This window comes from Puma concolor, chromosome B2, assembly GCF_028749965.1.
Source record: "Puma concolor isolate L17-30 chromosome B2, mPumCon1.1.hap2, whole genome shotgun sequence".
In the NCBI taxonomy this organism is placed as follows: domain Eukaryota; kingdom Metazoa; phylum Chordata; class Mammalia; order Carnivora; family Felidae; genus Puma; species Puma concolor.
The window spans coordinates 23,181,524-23,202,711 of NC_141671.1; the positions used below are offsets into that span (position 1 = coordinate 23,181,524).

At 42.7% G+C, this 21,188-nt stretch overlaps 1 protein-coding gene across 32 annotated transcripts in view; it reads right to left on the reverse strand.

Annotated features, from left to right (window-relative positions):
• The window catches only part of FARS2 (phenylalanyl-tRNA synthetase 2, mitochondrial), a 626,558-nt gene that overhangs the window by 144,606 nt on the left and 460,764 nt on the right, over positions 1-21,188 (reverse strand). For 21 of the 32 annotated variants that reach the window (XM_086706367.1, XM_086706376.1, XM_086706365.1 and 18 more), the window contains 2 exons: positions 1,149-1,238; positions 710-1,065 (listed from right to left, as the gene is read on the reverse strand). The exons of 9 other annotated variants lie outside the window; for them this stretch is intronic. In XM_086706367.1, the coding sequence (XP_086562493.1) occupies positions 810-1,065; positions 1,149-1,238 (346 nt within the window). In that variant the 3' untranslated portion in view covers positions 710-809. Of the gene's footprint in view, positions 1-709; positions 1,066-1,148; positions 1,239-19,748; positions 20,855-21,188 lie in introns of those variants that run through there. 2 more of the 32 variants (XM_086706381.1, XM_086706385.1) reach the window with 2 other exon arrangements.

A 21,188-nucleotide genomic window follows, 5' to 3' on the forward strand; every position in this document is an offset into this window, starting at 1 on the left:
CCCTCAGAAATCACAGTAATTATGAACAAGTAGTAGATGCTCAATAAAAGCTTCTTGACACTTCCTGATGTTTTGTTGGCTTTGTGTTTCTCCATTGTTAGGATTCTCCTTAATATGAGGTATTATCCTTCAAAGTTTCTGCATTCTGTGAGTGAGTGAGTGAGTTTTCTTTTTGGTTTCAGGCTACAGATGGGGATTTGGGAGGAGCAGTGAGATATAAGGAGACCAACTATAGCCGCAGTAATCAGCTTCATGCCAGAAGAAAGTCTGGCTGAGCCCCCAAAGGCCACAAGTGCTGGGACAAAAAAGGATAAAGCCCACAGATGATCCTTCTAGACCCCTTTCCTTCGGTGATGCCTTTGAATAAGACTGGCTCAACCCAGAGATGGCCGCATTTTGTTGCTAATGTTAATGGGACTGCCAGCTTTCCCTCTGGATTCAAACGCAGTCATCTGTGGTTCTCACTCTTATACCCCCACTTAGCATCTTAAATTAGCAAAGTGCTGTGGCTCCTTTTCAATAACAAAGGCTCTACATGAACCTAAATCAGTAAAACCATGATAAATATTTTATAAATGGCACTCCGAAAGCACAGCTTGAGTGTGTGTGCGTGCGTACACACACGCACACACACACACACACGCACACACACAAGGGGATTTATATGCTCACACACGCTCTCCACACAGAACTCCGGCATTCCCTCTCATTCAAGTTTGCTCCAAAACAGATTTTTTATTTTTATTTTGTTGTACTGTACATATCAACTGCACAAGGCAATCAGCCAAGGAGAGATTTAAACATATGGACTACATTTCATGGCTTTGAAAAACATGGTAGAGCAAGACCGTGTTATGTATGCCCTTCTGCTCTGCGCTATGGACTGCCATTTGGCTGGGCAGGTGCTCCATGCTCGTGCCAGATTCCCCCTGGGGCCATGGGGTCAAAGTGCCTCTCCCACATCTGCAGTGGCCGGTCCAAACATGCAAAGGCTCCTGTGAAAGCTGACGTAGAGCTGTGATACTCAGCACCCTCGCCACTTGAAAACTGCTCGTCCCCCTGGGCCTACCAACGTGCAGCAAGACAATCAGAAATGTTGAATGGTATGGGCATTTGATATGCTATGGATGTGTAAGATCGTCACGTACTTTAGAAAATCAATGTGGTAATTCAATTTATCTTCCAAAGTGTTCATCTTTCCAGACCTCCATTCCATTTGTAAGGTGAGCAAGTATGTCCTACCAAAGAATGAACCTAAAATAAAATTGTTATAATATCCAGAATTTACAAATTTTTAACGTTTGCTAAAATGGGTAGTGTTCTTCCAGTTTACTTGCATAACCTCTTTGGCTTCTTCTGGCTGGGTAACTGAAACAGAAATGTGTTGATGTGTTATGACCAAAACACCGCTACCTCTGGGAACACAGTGCATCCTCACCTACAGGTACACAACTCGCCACCTTCTTGTCAATGTTGTGAATTCACTCTCTGTTACCCTATCTTGGCCTGAGCCGAAGTTCTGAAGTTCACTATATATAAACGGTCCCATTTAGAACCATTTGTGATTGACTTTCCTGGGATACTCAATAGTGTTATCAGTGATGTGCAGTGAGTCATCTCCTTGACAAGTGAGGAACACAGCTTGGGCCACATGGCATCATATGAGCAGGGCGAACCTGTCTAACATCACATATGAGGGTGCTGGAGGTGTCAAACCTAACTAGTATGAAGTTGGGAGGCTGAGAAAGCCAAAATGCCTTCCTGCACAGCTACAGCATGATCAGATAGCTGCTGGGGAGAGGGCTGCCTCACCAGGCACACCTCAGGAGCCAAGGGCCTGTGTCAGCCAGCGATGACCAAGGATTTTAAGTGAAAACAGCCCACCTGAGTGATGCGCACATGTCAAAGCAGCTTTAATAGCCCACAGGAGAACAGTTGATTTCATACGATTTTCCCTTCATCCTAGGCAAGCCGAGAAGTGCTGGTTAATATGAGCACTCACCAATAGCTGAGAAACTCACTCAGCTAACAAGGGAAGACGGTGGAAAATCATGGCTGAAAATGCCCCCCTGGGGCTCTACTCGGAGTCTTCCCTACATCTCAACTATATCAGAGGGAGTGACACAATGCACGTTTGTACACACACACACACACACACACACACACACACACACACACACACACACACCTGCAGTATACATCCTTATGGAACATAAATAGGAAACCATCATTTTCTTCTGGGTCTCAATTCCATTGCCTTCAGGCCTTAGCAGCCTTATTCCCAAAACTGTGACACAGGTGTTAACGACTTGCAAACAAATTTTTAAAATTTAGGAGACTTCCACCAAAGGAAAGAATATGTTTCAGATGTAAGTGTGTCATTCACTGTCAATCAGAAATATCGCAAAGGGAATTTTCTTTTCATGGTGCACATCGGCCTCCCCCAAATGGTAGATCTACCTGTAACTTGCAACCCAGAACCACCGACTCCTCTCTACGCCAGTTAATGCGACCACATTTTCTGTCCTCCTTCAACCAGGGGCGGGGAAGTAGCACCTAGAGTAGAAAAGCTGCCAAGGAGCAGCACCCAGAGTTCAGTTTCGGCAACTGTTTGTTGCAGAACTTTTGCACTCAGTGGGTGCACCATGATCTCTACTAAGTTACACTGAAGTACTTCAAATGGTGGCCCCTTGTTTCACCCTATTCCCTTCAGGATAACTGCCTGGGGTCCTGCCTGTGAATTCCTGTGTCCTGGCAGACGAAGGGACAAGCTGAAGCTAACTGACCATGTAGGAATCTACTGAGAAATGACCGAGGCTGGCTAGCAGAGCTCCTCTAATCTCAAATACAGATAGAGTGAAATTAGGCCAAAAAAAAAAAAAAAAAAAAAAAAGCCAAAGAAGGACAGAATCAATCTGAATATAGATATATAGATTTAGGCTTGAACCATAAGGAAATTCCATATTCCTGGGCCAATCTAAGGAATGGAAGTTTCTAACAAAACACGGGTGGTATTTTCCACAATGACTGCTTGTTAGTTAGAAGACCATGTACAAAACCTTTCTGCCTGGGCATTTTGCCACCACACCAGACTGTTCACTGCTCTGCAAACACACCGTAAACTTCCAGGCTTGTGAGTTTTCATTCTACCCACAACATCGTCCCCATGTGCTCCACGTGGTGAATTCTTGCACATTCTTTAAGGTTTAACTCAAATGTCACCTTCCTTGTTAGGCATATATCCTGACAATAAGGAATTAATAACCAATGCATTCCTTCTCTGTGCTGCACAGTGCTTAATGCATCCCTTAATTAGAGCAGGTATCCTCTGCACCGCGATTACCCAAAAAATGTTTGCCTTCTGCTTTGGAATGTGGGGCACTTGAGGGCAGGGACTGAGCCTTGTTCATCTCTGGGGCCCCCTGAGCCTAAAAAAGTGCCTGGGACATGGCGGGGCCTGTGTGAGATGTGCACTGGGAGGCTGGGTGCACAAAAGCAGGGAAATGAGCTCCTGTACAGGAAAAGTACAGTACTTCAGGATCTTCATGGTGGATTTACACATGCGCTCTCATTTGCCCTTTTCTACCTCAGGAAGTGGGGGAGGTGCTCCTCACCATCTACTCCTAAGGAAGACATTTGTGTTTCGAAAGGTTTCATGAGCAGGAAATGCCTGGATTAGACCTAAAAAGACCGAGGTTCTAGTCTTGACTATCCTGCAGAATGTTCTGTGTGACTTTGAGCACGTCTGTGCGCCTGGGTTGGAGGAGATGATCTCAATGGTCTGTAATCTGACCATAAGCAGCTAAGCCTCCTGTAAGGTCATACATGTGGAGGAGGTGAAACCAGTACTGGCATCAAGGTTTTCTGATTCTTAATGTGTTGTCAGAGGTCCTGGCGCTGTTTTAGAGCGAACTTCGGACTTTGCTTCACTCTCAGATGCTGAATTTGTTTTTCAAATCCATGTACTATTGGAATAATGGCTGTTCCCCAACTGTTAATGAGAAGCTGCTTTTAGGAGTGAAACCCATGTTGCCAGCACTGCGTGGGGTCGGCCCACGCTGCTAGCCGCAGACGGGTCTACGGGAGACCACGAGGACACATTAATTTCTTTCAGCAAATATGGCAACAGGGCGATGATATCAAGCACGTTACTAATAAAAGAAAGCGGGAAAGGACACACAAAGGAATAAAAGTGAGTAAGAACAAGCACTTACAAGGTCCTGGGCTGATTGTGCCTTTGTTAAAGCAGAACATTTTGTTTCGTCAAGGCACTTTGGAGAAAGCAAGGCTGTATCTGCTGAGTCCTTATTACAGGCTTCCTGACTGCAGTGATAGAAACAATGGGAGCTTCATAAATGGATGGAAAGACTGCCATTTCCCCCAATGCCTCAAAGTCTCACAAAAGCTCTAACTGCTTTTCCAATCATCTCGCCCAGCAACATCTGGCAAATCTCAAGGCTGAAGAAGTAGTAAGAGAGTGAATAGTGGAAGAGTGATGGCGGGAGTATGCTGAATGCAGTTCTCAGTCGTAAACAATAAGGAACCACACAGGGAAGGTAAAAGGTGGCCAGTATTAGCAAATGGCTTCCTTACTACAAAAGCATAGTAGCCAAAGCTCTCATTCAAAGGCAGGTTAAATATGGTTTTCCTTGTTGGAAACCCAACAGTTGACAGAGCTCTGGGTTTAAAAGAGCTGCCTCACTGGCTACTCTCAGGGCTCATTCATGGCAGGTAAGCAGCACAGGCTGTCAGCCATGCCCAGTGACCTGCAAGGCTCTTGGAAGTGGAATGGGGGGAGGGTATCTGAACTAATGGGGTCAGCACTGGCCACATTTAATTCAAGAGCTATTGCCCTTGAATTAAGGGATGTGCAAGGGATGTGACAGTGACCCAGACACAGCCCCTGCCCTTGGAAAGCTTGCCATCTAATGGAGGGAAGAAGATAATCCTGTCACTGTTGCATAGGGAAGGCTAAGATAATGATCATCAACAAGGAATCAATTGCAAAGTGTGATTGAGGTTCAGAGGAGGGAGAGAGCACAAGAGACTGGGAAATAAGCATTCAAGATGGTTAGTGAAAGGCAAGAAAGAGCTCAACAGGCAGAGAGGGGTTGATGCAGAATGACAGTCATGAGCAACAGGTGAGGTGCTCGCCCGTGTTTAAGCAGGAACAATCCCAGGGATGGAGCAGAGGCTACATAAGTGGGAAAACAAAAGGAAATAACACTGAGAATATGACGGTGCTATGCTTTGAATGTCTGTATCATATGTTGTAATACCAACCCCAATGTGACGGTATCTGGAGATGGGGCCTTTGGGAGGTTAGATTAGGGTTACATGAGGTCATGAGGGTGGAGCTGCCATGATGAGATTAGTGCCCCTATAAGGAAATAAGGGGATGAGACTCTCTCTCTCTCTGCCATGTGAGGAAGCCAGGAACAGAGCCCTCACCAGAACACAACCATACTGGCATTCTGATTTGGACTTTCAGTTTCCAGAACCGTGAGAAATAAAAGTCTGTTGTTTCAGCCTTGAGTCTATGGTATTCTTCTTATAGCAACACAAGCTGACTAAGCTAGGTGGACTCGAAAGGGCCCTAGACATTAGAATAAGCCACTTGGGTTTTGGTAGAGACACTGGAGAACCACCATGCATTTCTTAGCAGGGAGGTTTCCAGGTCTGTCTTCTAGGAAGATTAGTTGGACAGCGATGTTTAGGATGAATTAGGAAGGTCAGGATACAGGCAAAGGGAAGCAAGTTGGAGGCTGCTGAAGTAGTAGCTGTAACAGAAGGTAACAAGAACGTGAGTGCCCTGAGCTGACAATCCAGGTGGAAGGAGGAAAAGGCAGGGATGAAAGTGAGCAGAGAAAGGAAGGCAGATGGGAGGAGACGGGGGTGGGGGGGGGTAGGTGAGGATGAGGTCCTAGGCCCAGGTGACGCAGAGAAGGCTGAAGCCATTTAGAAGGGTAAGAGGTCAGAAGGTCAAAATGAGCCCCATTTATGTATGTTCAACCCATGGTGCAGACAGCTGGAGATGTGGGGCTGAGGCTCTGCAGACAAGCCTGCTGTGGAAGCAGAGCGAGGAGCTGTCGGAAGAGGGTCGCTACTGATGCTGGAGGAATGGGTAAGCAGGAGGGAGAGAAGCCTCACATCAGGGGATGGCAGAAGAGGAATCAGAAACTGGAGAGCCAGCCAAAGCAGCAGGGGTGCTGTGTGAGTCTGGCCATGGCCAGCACACCCAGAAGGCAGCAGAGGAACTTATGAAAGAGGGGTTCCCGGGGCGCCCGGGGGGCTCAGTTGGTTAAGCGTCTGGCTCTTGGTTTAGGCTCAGGTCATGATCTTGCGGTTTCATGAGTTCGAGCCCTGTGTCGGGCTCTGTGCCAACAGTGCAGAACCTGCTTGGGATTCTCTCTCCCTGTCTCTCTGTCCCTCCCTCACTTGCGCAGTCTCTCTCAAAACAAACAAACAAACTAACTAAAAAAAAGAGGGGTTCCCTAAACATACTTCCCTGTTCTTATCCCAAGTGATGCCTTTGGCCTAGATGGGGAGAGATTACATAAAAACCAAGGGAAGCCACAAGGAGAGTAGCAGAGGGAGGGAGATTCCCCAGTTTTTAAAGACTAAGACCCTTGGCACTTCCATTTTCACAGGACTGAAACAACTTCTGCTCTTCCTACCTGCCAGGCCCAGCTACATCAAACCTTAACTTCTCTGGTGGACCAAGGTTTCCTGGCATCCAAGGGCCACTTTAAGGGCGTTTATCACATAGATGGGCCGGATTATTTCGTGATTTTTTTCAAAAGTTGAAGAAATGCTGGCTAACAAAACTGAAACTATTTTTAAAGTAAATATTATTTTTGGCTGCTGTCAGCACGAACCCTCTCAGCAAGGTACCTGTTTAGTGCAGGGATGGTGAGCCCGTGCCACAGCCCCCTCTCTGGTGTCTGTGTTCATGAGCAGGAATTCACAGCCACAAACCCTGGGGTCCCTGCCACAGTGCATGCCATGGCTCTGCCATGCTGCTCACTAAGCCCCTCCGTTCCCTCGATGTATGCTGGGGACAGCAAGCTGACACATGGGGAGCATTATAGGAAGTGATGCTCTGAGAAATTATCTGCCACAGAGTCTCAGAAATGTTAACTATAACCATTACCCTGATTGTTAATAGTACTCTTTATTTCTACCAGAATAAAAATCCTGAAGACCAATTACTGTGGCTTGGCCCAAGGGCAAGTGTTTGGAAGCTTTGTTAGCGGCAGGCATGGGGATCAATCCACAGGTCACTGTGAATTTCCTCATTGGAAACTATCTCCAGATCAGTCAGATCTTACATCCATGAGCAGAAAACAGTCAGGAACTGGAAGGTTAAATGTGTCTGATTCAGGAGGAAGAAGACAGTGGGCCGATTCCTAATCTATCCTTTGATTGCCTTTCTTTCTACAAAGTACTTCCTATAGTAGCATTTGGATGTAGTTAGCAACTCTGGCCTTCAGTGCTTCCAGATTTCCTTTTCCCATGACTACAGAGAAAGAAACACAGGGAAAGATGTAAACTTTTAGATAAGAAGCCATTTGCACTGCAGTTCCTTTCTGATTTTGTTTTTGTTTTTAATGAATTCTATTATCCTACGTTCAGAGTTAAAAAGTGTAATATTTCAGTGACAGGTTCAGGCTATTCAAAATGCTGAATATGTCTCCATGATTTTGTTAAGTGTTTGAAATCACAGAAAGGCTTTCTGCCAGCATGCTCCCTGTCACCAGGAAATCCTTCTACCTGAACTCTTACTTCAAAACTTATGAAGCTAATGAATCAAATTCCATTTCTACGAAGTGCAAAAGCAGAGAAAACTCCCCTACAGTGACTGAAGTTAGAGTGGCTGTCTCGGAGGGGAGGGGTGAGTAGTGGGAAGGGACAGGAGGGAACTTTCTAGGGTGATGGAAATGTCCTATGTTTTATTTTCGATGGTGGATACATGGTATATACAACTGCCAAAACTCAAAGATGTGAACAATTAAGATTAGTTCATTTTGTAGGATATAAATTATATCTCAATAAAAATTTTGACATAAGTGAACAAAAATTCTTTGCAAGCACCCTTTTCTTTAAAAACTGGCCTCAGGGGGCGCCTGGGTGGCGCAGTCGGTTAAGCGTCCGACTTCAGCCAGGTCACGATCTCGCGGTCCGTGAGTTCGAGCCCCGCGTCAGGCTCTGGGCTGATGGCTCGGAGCCTGGAGCCTGTTTCCGATTCTGTGTCTCCCTCTCTCTCTGCCCCTCCCCCGTTCATGCTCTGTCTCTCTCTGTCCCAAAAATAAATAAAAACATTGAAAAAAAATTAAAAAAATAAAATAAAATAAAAACTGGCCTCAGGACAGAGCAGGGAAGTACAGTACCCACGGTCTCTCTCCCACTGTCATTCTTTCTTGGGGCAGGGGGGGGCTTGTGTGCACACAGGACACAAGAAGCATGTGGTCAATGCTCTGCCAGGGCTTGCCAGCGTGTCGCCCCGGCATTTGGGTGCAGTTTCTTTCTTGGATAGAAGCCCCTTCCTTCTGGTCAGGTCGTGGTGGATCAGTAATGAAAGTAAGTACTCTTTCCAATCTACAGCATGCCTGGAATAATCATTAAATAATGGACGTCACTTCATGGCTTGAGTTTGAGGGGACAGATACAAGAGAAAGCTACCCAGTATTTCATCCACCTGCCCCATCCCCACCATCCTCCTCCTCACCCTGGACCCTGCCCCTGTGTGGGGAGGAACATCAGTGGCCCCAGCAGGAAGCTGACACATTCATGGAGCAGAACTGCCCTTCACAGTATACACAACCAAGAGCGTGTGGTGCCTGCACTATCACTCAGCAGAGGACTTTGTGTCAGCAGCTCGCTCTGCTTTTCCTCTGAGCATGTTAAGTTGGAATATATGGATCTTCGAATACTTAACGTTGCAGACTTAAAAAAAATGATAATTTCACGTTTTGAAAATTTCAGAGTTTTGACACATCTGCTATGTTGACTATATGGTTTATTTGACCAGATTGTAACTTGCACAAACTTTTACAACTCTTGAGTGAAACTGCTACAATTCTGGTCACTTCTTCATCATTTTTTAAAAAAATTGTTTGAATGTTTATTTATTTTTGAGAGGGAAAGAGAGAGAGGGAGAGGGAGAGGGAGAGGGAGAGGGAGAGGGAGAGGGAGAGGGAGAGGGAGAGAGAGAGAGAGAGAGAGAGAGAGAGAATAAGCAGGGGGGGGGGCAGAGAGAGAGGGAGACACAGAATCCAAAGCAGGCTCCAGGCTCTGAGCTGAGCTGTCAGCACAGAGCTCGACACGGGGCTTGAACTCACAGACTGCGAGATCATGACCTCAGCCGAAGTCAGAGCTCAACTGACTGAGCCCCTTAGGCGCCCCCACGTCTTCATCTCTAATGACAACATTTACCACTTGTGTGCCAATAGCATCAATATTTTCATTTGTTTGGAAAAACGCAAGAAGCTTATAGAGATCACTATGCCTGCCTTATGTTAATAACATTGATAAAAATGGCAATAACAATAACAGACAGCACATAAGTGTGTACATAAGCATTCCATATATATTAACTCATTTATTCGTTATAACAACTCTGAGGTAAGTTCCATTATCATCTGCATTTACAGAGAAGGAAACTATTTACCAGGATTCCATGATAATTACCAAAGCTGGGGCTGAATGGCTCCCAGTGCAAATAAGTTCAAAATTTTAGATATTCATTATCATACTTCCTATTTGTATGTTTCTTTTTTTGGCAGCTTTTGGGAAATCATCCGACTTGCAGACTGACCATCCATGCTCACATTATAAACCTGTGGACTATTACCATTTGCATGTTGATTTGATTTCTAGGATTCATATTATCCACCCCCCCCCCTTTTTTTTGGACTTCAATGAGTCATTCTGAACCCAAGATCCAACCACTGAAGAAAAGGGCAAATTTAGTATATGTAAATATTAACTTGTAAATGAGACAAAAATACATTTGTAGATAGTTGAGAAGTAAATAAGACAGTGCTTGGAGTGTATGTTAAATATTTAATGCCCCTTATCACTATGATGTATTAAGAAAAAAAATCTGACCGGTGTTAAAATTAAGAAAAACTAAACCCTCTAATCATCCCTATCAGTCATAGAAGGGAGAGCCCAGCACCGTGTTTCTCACTGAAGGGAGGTGACACAGGATTTCCCAGGGAAGGCTGCGGGTGGAGGGGAGGGAGGCAGCTGGGTCTGAGGCAGAATAGGGGGCACAGACAATGAAAGTGCAGCAGGTTTGGAGGGTCCTGAGAGAAAGGGAAGCCAGTGGTCCATGTCAGCATAGCACCTCCCAGGGGGTGGCAGGACCCCTGGGAGAGCTCAGGGATGCAGTGTGGACTCAACAGCAAAAGCTGAAGTTTCTGGAGTCCTGGGAAAGATCCTCATGCCCAGCTCTGCACAGAAGCAGAGAAGGACCTGTCTGCCTTCAAGAGATCCAGGCTTGGACACAGAACACATCACAGCTATGACCCGTGTGCTGTGGCTGCAGAGTGCTCCTTCCCAAATTTGCAAGGCCTTCAGGTGATATGGTGTATGTGTGTGGAAGAGGCAGGCGTGGTGGTGGGGTGGGGTAGAGGTAGGAGTAGGAGACTGATAAAATCATATTTTGACAAATAAAGGAAGGTGTCATGTCTCATATCCAGAGCTGTGGGATAAAACATATACCTGCTATAGACCCATTAGTAAGAATACAATGGGAACCTGCAAAAATCTCAATTATCTTATATTTTACATTTCCTCTAAAACTGTCAACTGCCAACAGACCCACTAGTATGCCTGCCAGAGACCCCCAGGGATCCACGAAACTTATTTTACAAAGCAGTGTACTCGATCTTGAGCACCAGAGAGTGGGGACCTTTTAGCACCTAGCAGACAGGAAGCACACAACAAAAATGTGTTGAGCTGAACTGATGTTGTTTGATTAGAATTAAATCTATGCCTTTAGAATCATAACCCAGGATGAAAACCCGCCACTGCAGGGGCCTACCGGAGGTTCATCATTCTTTGGAACCACGACATACAAGCCACAAGACCTGACAGCTACATTTGTTTTTAACAATTGTCTGAATCTTATTAAATGGGAATTTAAAGGAAAATAATATGTCCCTATGTAATTTCCTTCCCTTCTTCCCTTCCTTCCTTTAAATTTTGCCTGTGGAAGTTTTCAAGCCTGAGAAGACCTCATTTCGTTTTGAAGCAGAAGGATGTAAAAAATCTTGAAAAACCAATATCCGTTAAACCAGACCAACAGGTATGAAAGTTCTGCCAAAGTCCAGCTCTGTAAAATTTTCTGGTGTTCTCAAGGGGCAACTGTGGGGACAGTGACAACCAGAGGGTACACAAGAAAGGAGCCCAGCCGGGCCTTCCTGAACCACCAGTCCCTTGCAGGACTCACCATGGGAGCCATCCAGCTTAGGCCTCCCACCTCTCATTATCTCAGTCCCCAGTCTCTGGGGACATGGCAGTATACTGAAGGAAAGGGAAAACCAAAACATTTGTCATCAAAAGTCTTAATTAAGTAAAATCCAAGGAACCAGAATCCTCAGACAAGCTTTATTTTGCTGTCTTATTTCACTTTTAGAAGATGGTAGACTGAGCATTTGTTTTTAAACAAATAAAAAGTCCTTAAATATGACTTAGGGACAGTCCAACCTTAGCCCCAAATTCCTAGCCTTCTAAAATTTTACAATAAAAGCTGACTTAAATTAATTCATGAAATTAGTGAATTGCCTTTCCACAAGTTCTAGAAATATCTGTGATGGTGGCCTATCAGAAAAACATTTCAATTATTTCAAAGAAAGGTTAAAGCTAAATTTTATCTACTTACTAAGGCAGAAGGTACACACGTCACCATAGAAAGATAAATACGAACAGAAACTAAAAGGGTTTTCTGTATTAATTCTTGTTACAAAAAATATTGAACTAGTCAGAACATACACTTCATAGAACATTCCAATTAATTAAGGTTGATCAAAATAGATGTCATTATCTCTGCAGGTACTGTCTCCTCAAAAAGTTTGCCACTTTTTTCAATATTAAAGAAAATATTACTGGAAATCTGGTTGAGCATGTAGTTTGCTAAAAGAACACTTTAAAATATTTCTAAGATCACAATTAAAAAGCTTTATGCTTTTTAAACATAATTTCCAACAGGGAGAAAAATGTTAAAAGTTTTTTGTTGTTGATTTGCTTACTCTTTTATATTATTTATTTATTTTTGAGAGACAGAGAGAGACAGAGCACAAGTGGGGGAGGGGCAGAGAGAGAAGAGAGGGGAGACACAGAATCTGAAGCAGCTCCAGGCTCTGAGCTGTCAGCACAGAGCCCAACGTAGGGCTTGAACTCACAAACCGTGAAATCATGACCTGAGCTGAAGTCGAACGCTTAACCGACAGAGCACCCCCAGGCACCACTGCTTACTCTTAACGAAAACACTGAAGAGGGATATGTACCATGAGCTTTCGAAAGTCCCAGATTTCGGGGTGCATTTTTTAAGTTAGCACAAAATTCTAATTTGGCAAGATGTCAAGAACAACAATATAATAAAACAGAAGTCAGAGAAAGGCTACACTAGGTTAAGAAGTAGCCAGTATGAATCTGAAAATGGGATAAGAGCACACATATTACGAACTGCTTTACTTTATATTTGACAAGTCACATCTATTTCTCACCTCATTATTGCTCCCAAGATCTGTTTTAATATTTACTGTGCGTTAATAAAAATGAGTAACGAAGAGCGCTGCGCTCAACCACATGCCACGAGTAACCGCTAAAGTGCAAAATAACTTAATAAAAAGTTATTAGAACATACCAAGAATTTCAATTAGCCCTTTTATTTACCGATGTTATCTTAAAGTTGACATAAAGTTAACGGCTCCCTGCTTTTAATTTACTCCATTTAATGACTAATTCTTCTCCATTTCTATTATTCTTTTAGGGATGAAGCCAGAGAAAAAAGCAAAGCAAAGGTATTGCCAGCACTGTGACTGTCAGTTCCTGACATCAGCAAGTTGCTCTGGATTCTGAAGTTTCTGAAATGTCACTGGAGTCCTCTATTCTGCCCCTGTCCAAAGTTGTTGTGTGTGTCCCTCGTCTGGTAAAAGCCAATATGAAGGCCCAAGTGCAGCCATTCGTATTCACCAATAATGTCAGTTTCACCTGCAGGCTTCTGTAATGGACAAGCGCCCGCCTCCAGGCTGTGCAGGGCCCCATGCTGAGGGCAATGTGCCCGGCAGCCAGAGGCAGACGCTGCTAATATCAGGATTCCCCATGTGTCACCAATGGCCTTTCCAGAGACAGGCACACGCGAGGCTCTAACTCTCCAAAGGCTGCCAGGAGCAGAGCCCAGGTAATCCCGATGAATTAGAGGATCCCGTCCCTCCCGACACCAGGGCCCACCGCGATTGCAAGCTTGTCACAGATGGGCAGTCCATTTGTCTGCCACGGCCCAGCAAATCCCATAGATCCTCTGAGCCTCTGAGGTAGGCTTTTCAGACCCTGAATCTTATTTAATGTTCACACGGAAAGGCAACTACTGCTTGCTGTGCCCATAAAAGTCTTGGTGAAAATTAACACCTTGCTCATATAAAAGCAGAAAGAAAGGTATTTCTCTCTTTGGAGGCCATTCGGGAAGGAACACGATCTACCTATGAGCAGGGTTCTACGTTAGCAATGGGGTGACAGGAGTGTGTTCCCCACAAAAGTGGGGCTCTGTTATGTGAACTGCGGGCCTGGCAGGAAAAACCCCCTTGTAGATGTCTGTATGTCTGACATCCTCAGTTCAATAGGAAAGGTAACAAAGAGGGTCTTTATTTGATTCTATCCCCAAAGCCAGGTGTCTCTCACACATGTGTCACCAATCACAAGTTCAGTAAGTTGAAGCAGTGAGAATAATTAAAAGCAGATTATCACAGCTACTGCTACATGTTTTGAAAAAAGATCCCTCTGTATATAACCCTCAAAGTTACTTAAAAGTAAACACATCCATCTCATTATCTACCGTATTTTTGATGTTCAACAGAGAATAAAACCCGTTATGTTACATGATAACATAATAAGGTAACCTCTTGCTGTCATCAGGGGAAATTGAGTTTTAAATTCTATCCATCAGGAAAATACTTAAAATGGACAATTTAGTAAATTAACGTATTTGGATTTCCATGACTTGTAGTTATGGCATTTTAAATTTAGATGTGGTGGTCCTAAGCCCTCTGCAGTCATTAGGGAAGACACAGATAATGCCTGGTGAATTCTGATAACAGACTGGAATTGCACATTCTATAAAAGTGTAGAATGCATTGGAGGATTGGAGTCCAGTCCAAAATACAGTGAAATGCCACTGGGAAGGTTCTGTGGAACACACTAATGGTGGCTGTGAATGTCACTTGGGTCCCTGTATAGCAGTGGTTCTCAAATTCTGCTACATGATAGAATCACCTGGGAGCTTTTTAAAATCTTGGTGCAAGGCCTCACTCCAGACCTGCAAACTGGGTGTTAGCAATTTTTAAAAGCCTCCAAGTAGTTCGAATGTGCTAATGTCTGAGAACCAGTGTTATGGATAAGTGCTTTTTATTTTTTATTTATTTTTTAAAATGTTTATTCATTTACTTAGAGAGCATGTGCACACACACACACACACACACGAGTGGGAGAGGGGCAGCAAGAAATGAAGAGAGAGAATCCCAAGCAGGGTCTGCACTGTCAGCATGGACCCCAATGCAGGGCTCAAACCCATGAACTGTGAGATGATAACCTGAGCTGAAATCAAGTGTCAGATGCTTAACTGACCCAGGTGCCCCGGATAAGTGCTTTTCAAAGTTGAATGTGCACATGAATCCCTGGATCTTGTTAAGACATGGATTCTGATTCAGTAGGTCTAGAGTGGGGCCTGAGACTCTGTGTTTTAACAAGACCCCAGGGAATGCCGCTGGCCCATGGACTAGTTTCAGTAGCAAAACCATAGACAATGGTAAACCACCAAATACCTATGTGAGGGGGTGATATAATCAAAGCTGAGCTTTCTAAAGATGAATCAAGCATGCTTTAGTTCAGTAGATTTCAAGGCGAGGGAATGGGATAGGAGACCAGTGAGGAAGCTACTGACAGAGACCAAGAGAGGGGCACAGGGGAGTCTCAAGGAATCCTGGTAGCAGACTCACTTAGGGGAAGTAACCCTACCTTCTTCAGTGCCACCCATTAATGCTGTTGCTAAGGGGTGCACTTGTACAAGGCCCTAGTAGCATCTCAAAGACCGTATAAAACTGCAGTCTACTTTGGTACATGGTCCTTCCGGGCAGTCTGAGTAATTGAAAAGCACAACAGGGGTGTGAATGCCAGTGCCTTTGAATTCTCCTTGTGGAAAAGACTCCTTGTTCACCTATCAATCACTTCTCCTTTCTTTGGAGGCACATGGGGGACTTCCTCCTGTCTGCTCCTTGCAGTTGAGAGGGCCCTGTAACAATCTGAGCAGGTGGGGTGAGCCAAGCCGGCAATCATGCCCACTCTTCCCTCCCTGGCTGTCCCAGTAGCGGCCCAGAGGGGAAATCCCAGCTCTCAGTGTAAGAAATATGCTTTTGTCGGGTTATGTGGCAGAGACCTTCAGGTTATTTGTTACCAAAACATTAGACTGGCCAATCTCTACTGATGGATACTCTGATCAAGTGGCTTCACTCTGTGTGGGTCAGTCCCAGCAACCAGGCAGGGGTGATCTGAGGCTCCTGGTGGCCTGGTGAGCCTGCTGATGAACTGTCCAAATTCTATTTAGAATGGGGGATATTCCTTTTGTTTGCTTGTTTGTTTAACAGTTTGTGATATTGAATTCTATAAAAGTTATTCAATCTATTACATCAAGTGCTGAAAAGAAAAAAAAAATGTTGACAATATCCAAATGAATACCTAGCAGTTATTTAAAAGTTATTTTCTCATATCAAGCAAAAATTAAAAGTTGAGCTCACTAAAAATAATTTTTAAGCAATTTAATTTTTGAATTACAGCTAACTCTTGAACAACATAGGTTTGAACTACATGAGTCCATTTACATACAAATATTTTAACAAGTACAATACAGTACTATAAATGTATTTTCTCTTCCTTATGAACTTTTTAAAATGATTTAAAGTAAATATGATTTTTATTCATTGTTTTTATTTTTTTCCCATTATTCATTTTGTTGGAAGAGGTTAGAGATGTATATTTTTTTAATTTCTTTAAATTCAAGTTAGTTAACATATCATGTAGTATTGGTTCAGGAGTAGAACTCGGTGATTCATCACTTACTTATAACACCCAGTGCTCATCCCAACAAGTGCCCTCCTTAATGACCAAGGATGGGGGGGTGTTTCTGAAAGATCCTAGTACTAATGACTCATGTAACCCACAGGCCCAGTGGGGAAACTTCACAAGGCCTCATGTCAGAAGGATTTCCTAAGCTCCTGAAGCTTTCCTTCTTGTAAGTAAGATAGTTCTAAAATAAGTATTCTTGGCCACAGTGTTTATTTCTTTTTTCCCTTGTTCCTCCATATCATGGGTAGCAAGAACCAGGCATCATTATTTGGCTTTAACCTCTGCTCTCTATTTTAATCCAACTCTCTCAAAGCCAGTTTTCTACATCCAGAGTTTTAACTAAAAAGCATGACACAAACCTATTGTTAAGATTCAAATTATATTGGGTGATTTTTTTTAATTAAAAAAAAATAACTGCTGCTTTTAAGTTGAAGATGTAGCTTGATATTCGTTTCAGACTTCTCACTTTTCACACCAAACCGGAGAAGGTTCAGGGGGCTCTAATGTCACTCAGCTAAACCTCACCCTGAAATTAGATATTTGAAGTCTGCAAATGAATGTAAAACAGGTTGGGTGTGAGCACAGTATTAAAAGGATGACCTGAAACCACTTCGAAGGCGAATCATCAACTTTAGTGGTATCTCATCATTTTGTCTTTGTTTATTCAAAGTCATACTTATTTCTCAAATGGATAATAAGCAGAGTCCTCAGAAAATATTCTTGCCTCACTTATCACGAAGTGGAAAGAGCACTGCATTGTGTACTTGATAAATATTTTTAAATTTACTGAATAAACTGGACCCAAATTTCTCATTTGTGCAACGGAGTTAGATGTCTTTTCATCTCTATAGTTTTCTGCCATGCTGGGTTAGGATTCCCTTCAGTGGCAGATGTGAACTTATCTTGGCTGGAAATCAAAGAAGGCTTTTAGTTCTCTGAGACTCTCAGACAGCCTCCTATTCTCTACCCCTCAGTCTTTCCTTTACCTCTCATACAATGCAGTTCAAAAGAAATTTCAAAACTCATTGTAATTGGTCATTTCACCCAAACATCTCTTTCTGCTTAGACATAATCACATAGTCATCTGTGTCTACCTTTACAGCCCATTAAAAATAAAGCCCTAGTGAGGTTTTAATTTGTTTTCTTTGAGTTTCTTGGTATTTTCCAAATTCTGACAATGAACGTGTTACTTTGGTAAACAGGAGAAAAGGCATTAAAATACATGAAATTGGATGACATCTCAGAAGCTGTGCTTTCCCCAAAATTATTTTTTCCTATTTCTGCTAAACTGAAAAACTCATCTAGCTGGAGAGACTTGTTCCCAAGAGAGTCTAGTTGGTTTGGCTGAAATTTTTATTACCTTTTGTTTATTAAATCATTGATATCTGTTCTCTATGGTTGGGTAAGTTCTATCTGTCAATCCAGGATGATCCACTTATATGGGCTGCATCTTGCAAATAGGGCCTAATAAATGAATGTCTTCCATACTGGATTTTTAAAAATTATTGTTTTATCATAAAAATAATATATGCTAATAGTAAAAATTCTGAATTATACAGAAGGTGGTATGAACTGAAGAGATAAAGATATCCCCAATTCTAGTCCCCTGCTGTGGAGGTAACGATTGTTAACAATCTCCTTTGTGTCTTTTTAGATATTATCTATGCACAAAAAACAGAAAATGAAATCTCCTATACAATGCTCTTTCAACATGTCTTATTCATCTTTTCTTATTGTTGGATATAATTGTTTATAATAACAACTAGTGTTCTGTAGTATGAACATTCTAAAATTTATTTACTCAGTCTTCAATTGAGGAACAGTTTTGGGCATTATATCAAGCAGTGCAATGAACATACTGGCCCACACATCTTTAAATACCACTATTAAGATATTTATGGGATGAGTAAATTCTGGGTTAAAGAGTGAGTGTATTTTCAATACTGGTACTTATCATGAAAACTGCCTTCCAGAAGAATTATACCTATCTGTACTTCCACAAATAATGTAGCTGGATAGAACCTGTTATTCAATACATTTGACAGCACTGAGTATTATCAACTTTTAGGATCATTACCAATCTAACTACTGAAAAAGTGTTAGTCATAATTATTAATTTGTATATTTCTCCAACCATGAGTGAGGCTGAGCACACTTTCCTATGTTTACCAGCAGTCTGTATTTCTTACTCTCACTGACTGACAAGGGCTCTTTCTTACATTAAGAAAAGTGGTCTTTTATCATGGTGTGTCAATTCTCCCTCCCCACCCATCCTCTTGTTATATGTTCTTGATCCACTTGTTGAGAAGTTTTACATTTTTATGTGGATAAATTCATCGCTCTTTTCCTTTATGGCTTCTGAGTTTTCTAGTAGGTTTATTTTTCTAAGAAAGGAAGGAATGATTCTAATTTAACCTGTATAAACCACTGTAAGTAGCTGAAGAGGCTGGCTCTATTACTAACATACAGTGCAACCTTCTGCAAATTACTCAGTCTCCAAGAATTTCAATTTCCTCATCTGTAAAATTAGAAAAGCCACTACCTTCATGGATGATTGTGAAGACCAAATAAAACAATGTAAGTTGTGACTCAGTGTACTGCACACAGGGAGTATAGTAGCCTTGCTTCCCCCAGATTTCAGACATTGCCATCACTTAGCTCCAGGGCGTGAGTGCTAGCTAGTTCAGTGGTGAATTCACATTTCCCTGGGAATCCCAGCACACCGACCAGGAGCTCAGCTCCTGGCTTGCTGTGGTAATGCACGATACATTCTTAGCATGGTTCTTAGAGCACCCTGGGATCTAAAAGCTTTTGATTATTTTTGGGATCTATGCTCACCAAAATGGCTCAGGGCACACAAATGCCAGTGACAACTGCGGGGGCACACAAACCCCAGTGATGACTACACAGTTACCCAGCTTTTGAGTAAGAGTGACGTCTTTACCTTACTTTTCATGAGAATGAAGGGAGGAAATTGCTCCAGAGCAAAGAACAGAATTGAAACAAGAAATTAAAAAGTATAAAAACTTACATGGCATTTCCCATTCTCTTCTTTCATTAAAGGAGAATTCATAAGCACCACACAGGTTGACAGTCCTCTTTACAATAGGAAGAGAGACATGTATGTACATCGAATTGACAGTCTATTCTGCACATTCACACTCGGCCTCTTATCTGATTTTATTTATTAGGGCTACATAGATCAAGAAGACCAAATATTTCTTCAGAGAACTCAATTATTTAATAAACTTCTTACTTAAATGAATATCAAATCCCAAGCAATTTTAATTAGAAGGAATTTATTTTTCCTACACACTCTAAGCACTGTAACATCAGGAAGCTTCAAGCAAGAAGCGAATCTAGTTCCTAATTGTTCCTAGAACCTAATTGTTCCTAGAACCTAATTGTTCAGAGTGGCAGTTGCTCTTTTGGCTCAATTTTAAGTTTTAAGTATCTAGAAAATACATGTGTTGGGTATCTATTGTTAACTGAGCACTCAGAGCTACTGTTCTAGTACCAGGCCCACCAACACTGATCTTAGCATCTGCAATAAAAACTCCAGGATTAGTCACATTCTATAAACACATTTTAGCCAGAGAACTCCATTATTCATTTTTTACAGAAATCTGTGCACGGAATATAGCACCATCATTTTCTCAAAGGTGGCAGCAATGATATCGTCCATGCTACATGTGCTTCCTCCAATGTGACCTTGATAGTTCTTTCTTTGAGAGGTGCAAGCTGTGTTCTCTCCTCTTGAAAACAAATGGATTCTATGACTGTTTCCACTAACAGAGGCCAGCAGAAGTGAGCCCATGTGACTTCTGAGGTTAGGTCACAAAAACAGCTACCATATACAAGGAGTTTAAAGGTCCAGAGATGACAATGGTGAGGAAGCTCAGACCATGTGGAGAGGGCCAGGTGTTCTCCAGCCCAAATCCCATCAAGTCCTAGCCAAGGCCCGCTGCCAGTCTCGAGGATTCCACCCTGCCATCAAGCCACTCCCAGTCTTTGAACCTTCAAAGGATTGCAGCACAGAGACAAGGATTTGTGCACTTAATACAGTCAGTGCCACAAAGTTTTGGGGCAGTTTGTTACACAGCAATAAATAACTAGATCTTTATCCTAGGTTTACTTGAAAACAGGCTATCTTGCAACTGCTGAGGATAGATGATTCCCCAAAGCACTGCAAAACTTCTGCAGGAACAATGTGAACAGATTAGCCACCCTGCCCATTAATATCCTGCTAAACAGCCCTGTGCCGGGAAGCAGTCATTCATCTGTTACTCTCCACGTAAAAGCCAAACGATGGATTCCCCATAAGTCATCAGGCTGCTCTAAGATTAGTGGTGAAGGGGTAAATCTGGAGAGGGTCTTCCAAAATGAAAATAAAATATTTAGACCATCTTGCAAGTTGCTCTTCAGATGCTGCATTTTTCTCTTTCATCGGTTCCAGCTGACAACAGTTGACAGCCGCTTCTGTGGCTGTTTAAGCCGAAAACCATTTATCCTGAGAACATAAAGACGAATGCCAGACTGGATCTGATATATGTAAAAGTAAACTCATAGGATGGTATCGTGTCCAAAGAGCACATTAATAACATTATTATTATTAATATTTATTTTGCAAAGTAGATGAAATATGAATCCTCTGATCCAGGGTATAAAATAAACTCTGGATGGGAAGCAGGAAATACAGTATTGATTAACCTGAATTTATAAGGATCCTCACTGCGGATGGCAAAAAAAGCGGGGAAGGTAGAATAAAGAGCTTCATCCCCATGAAACCTGGCATGGTTGGTAGCAATGTGGTAGACCTGGCGACAGTACCACTGACTTGGTGT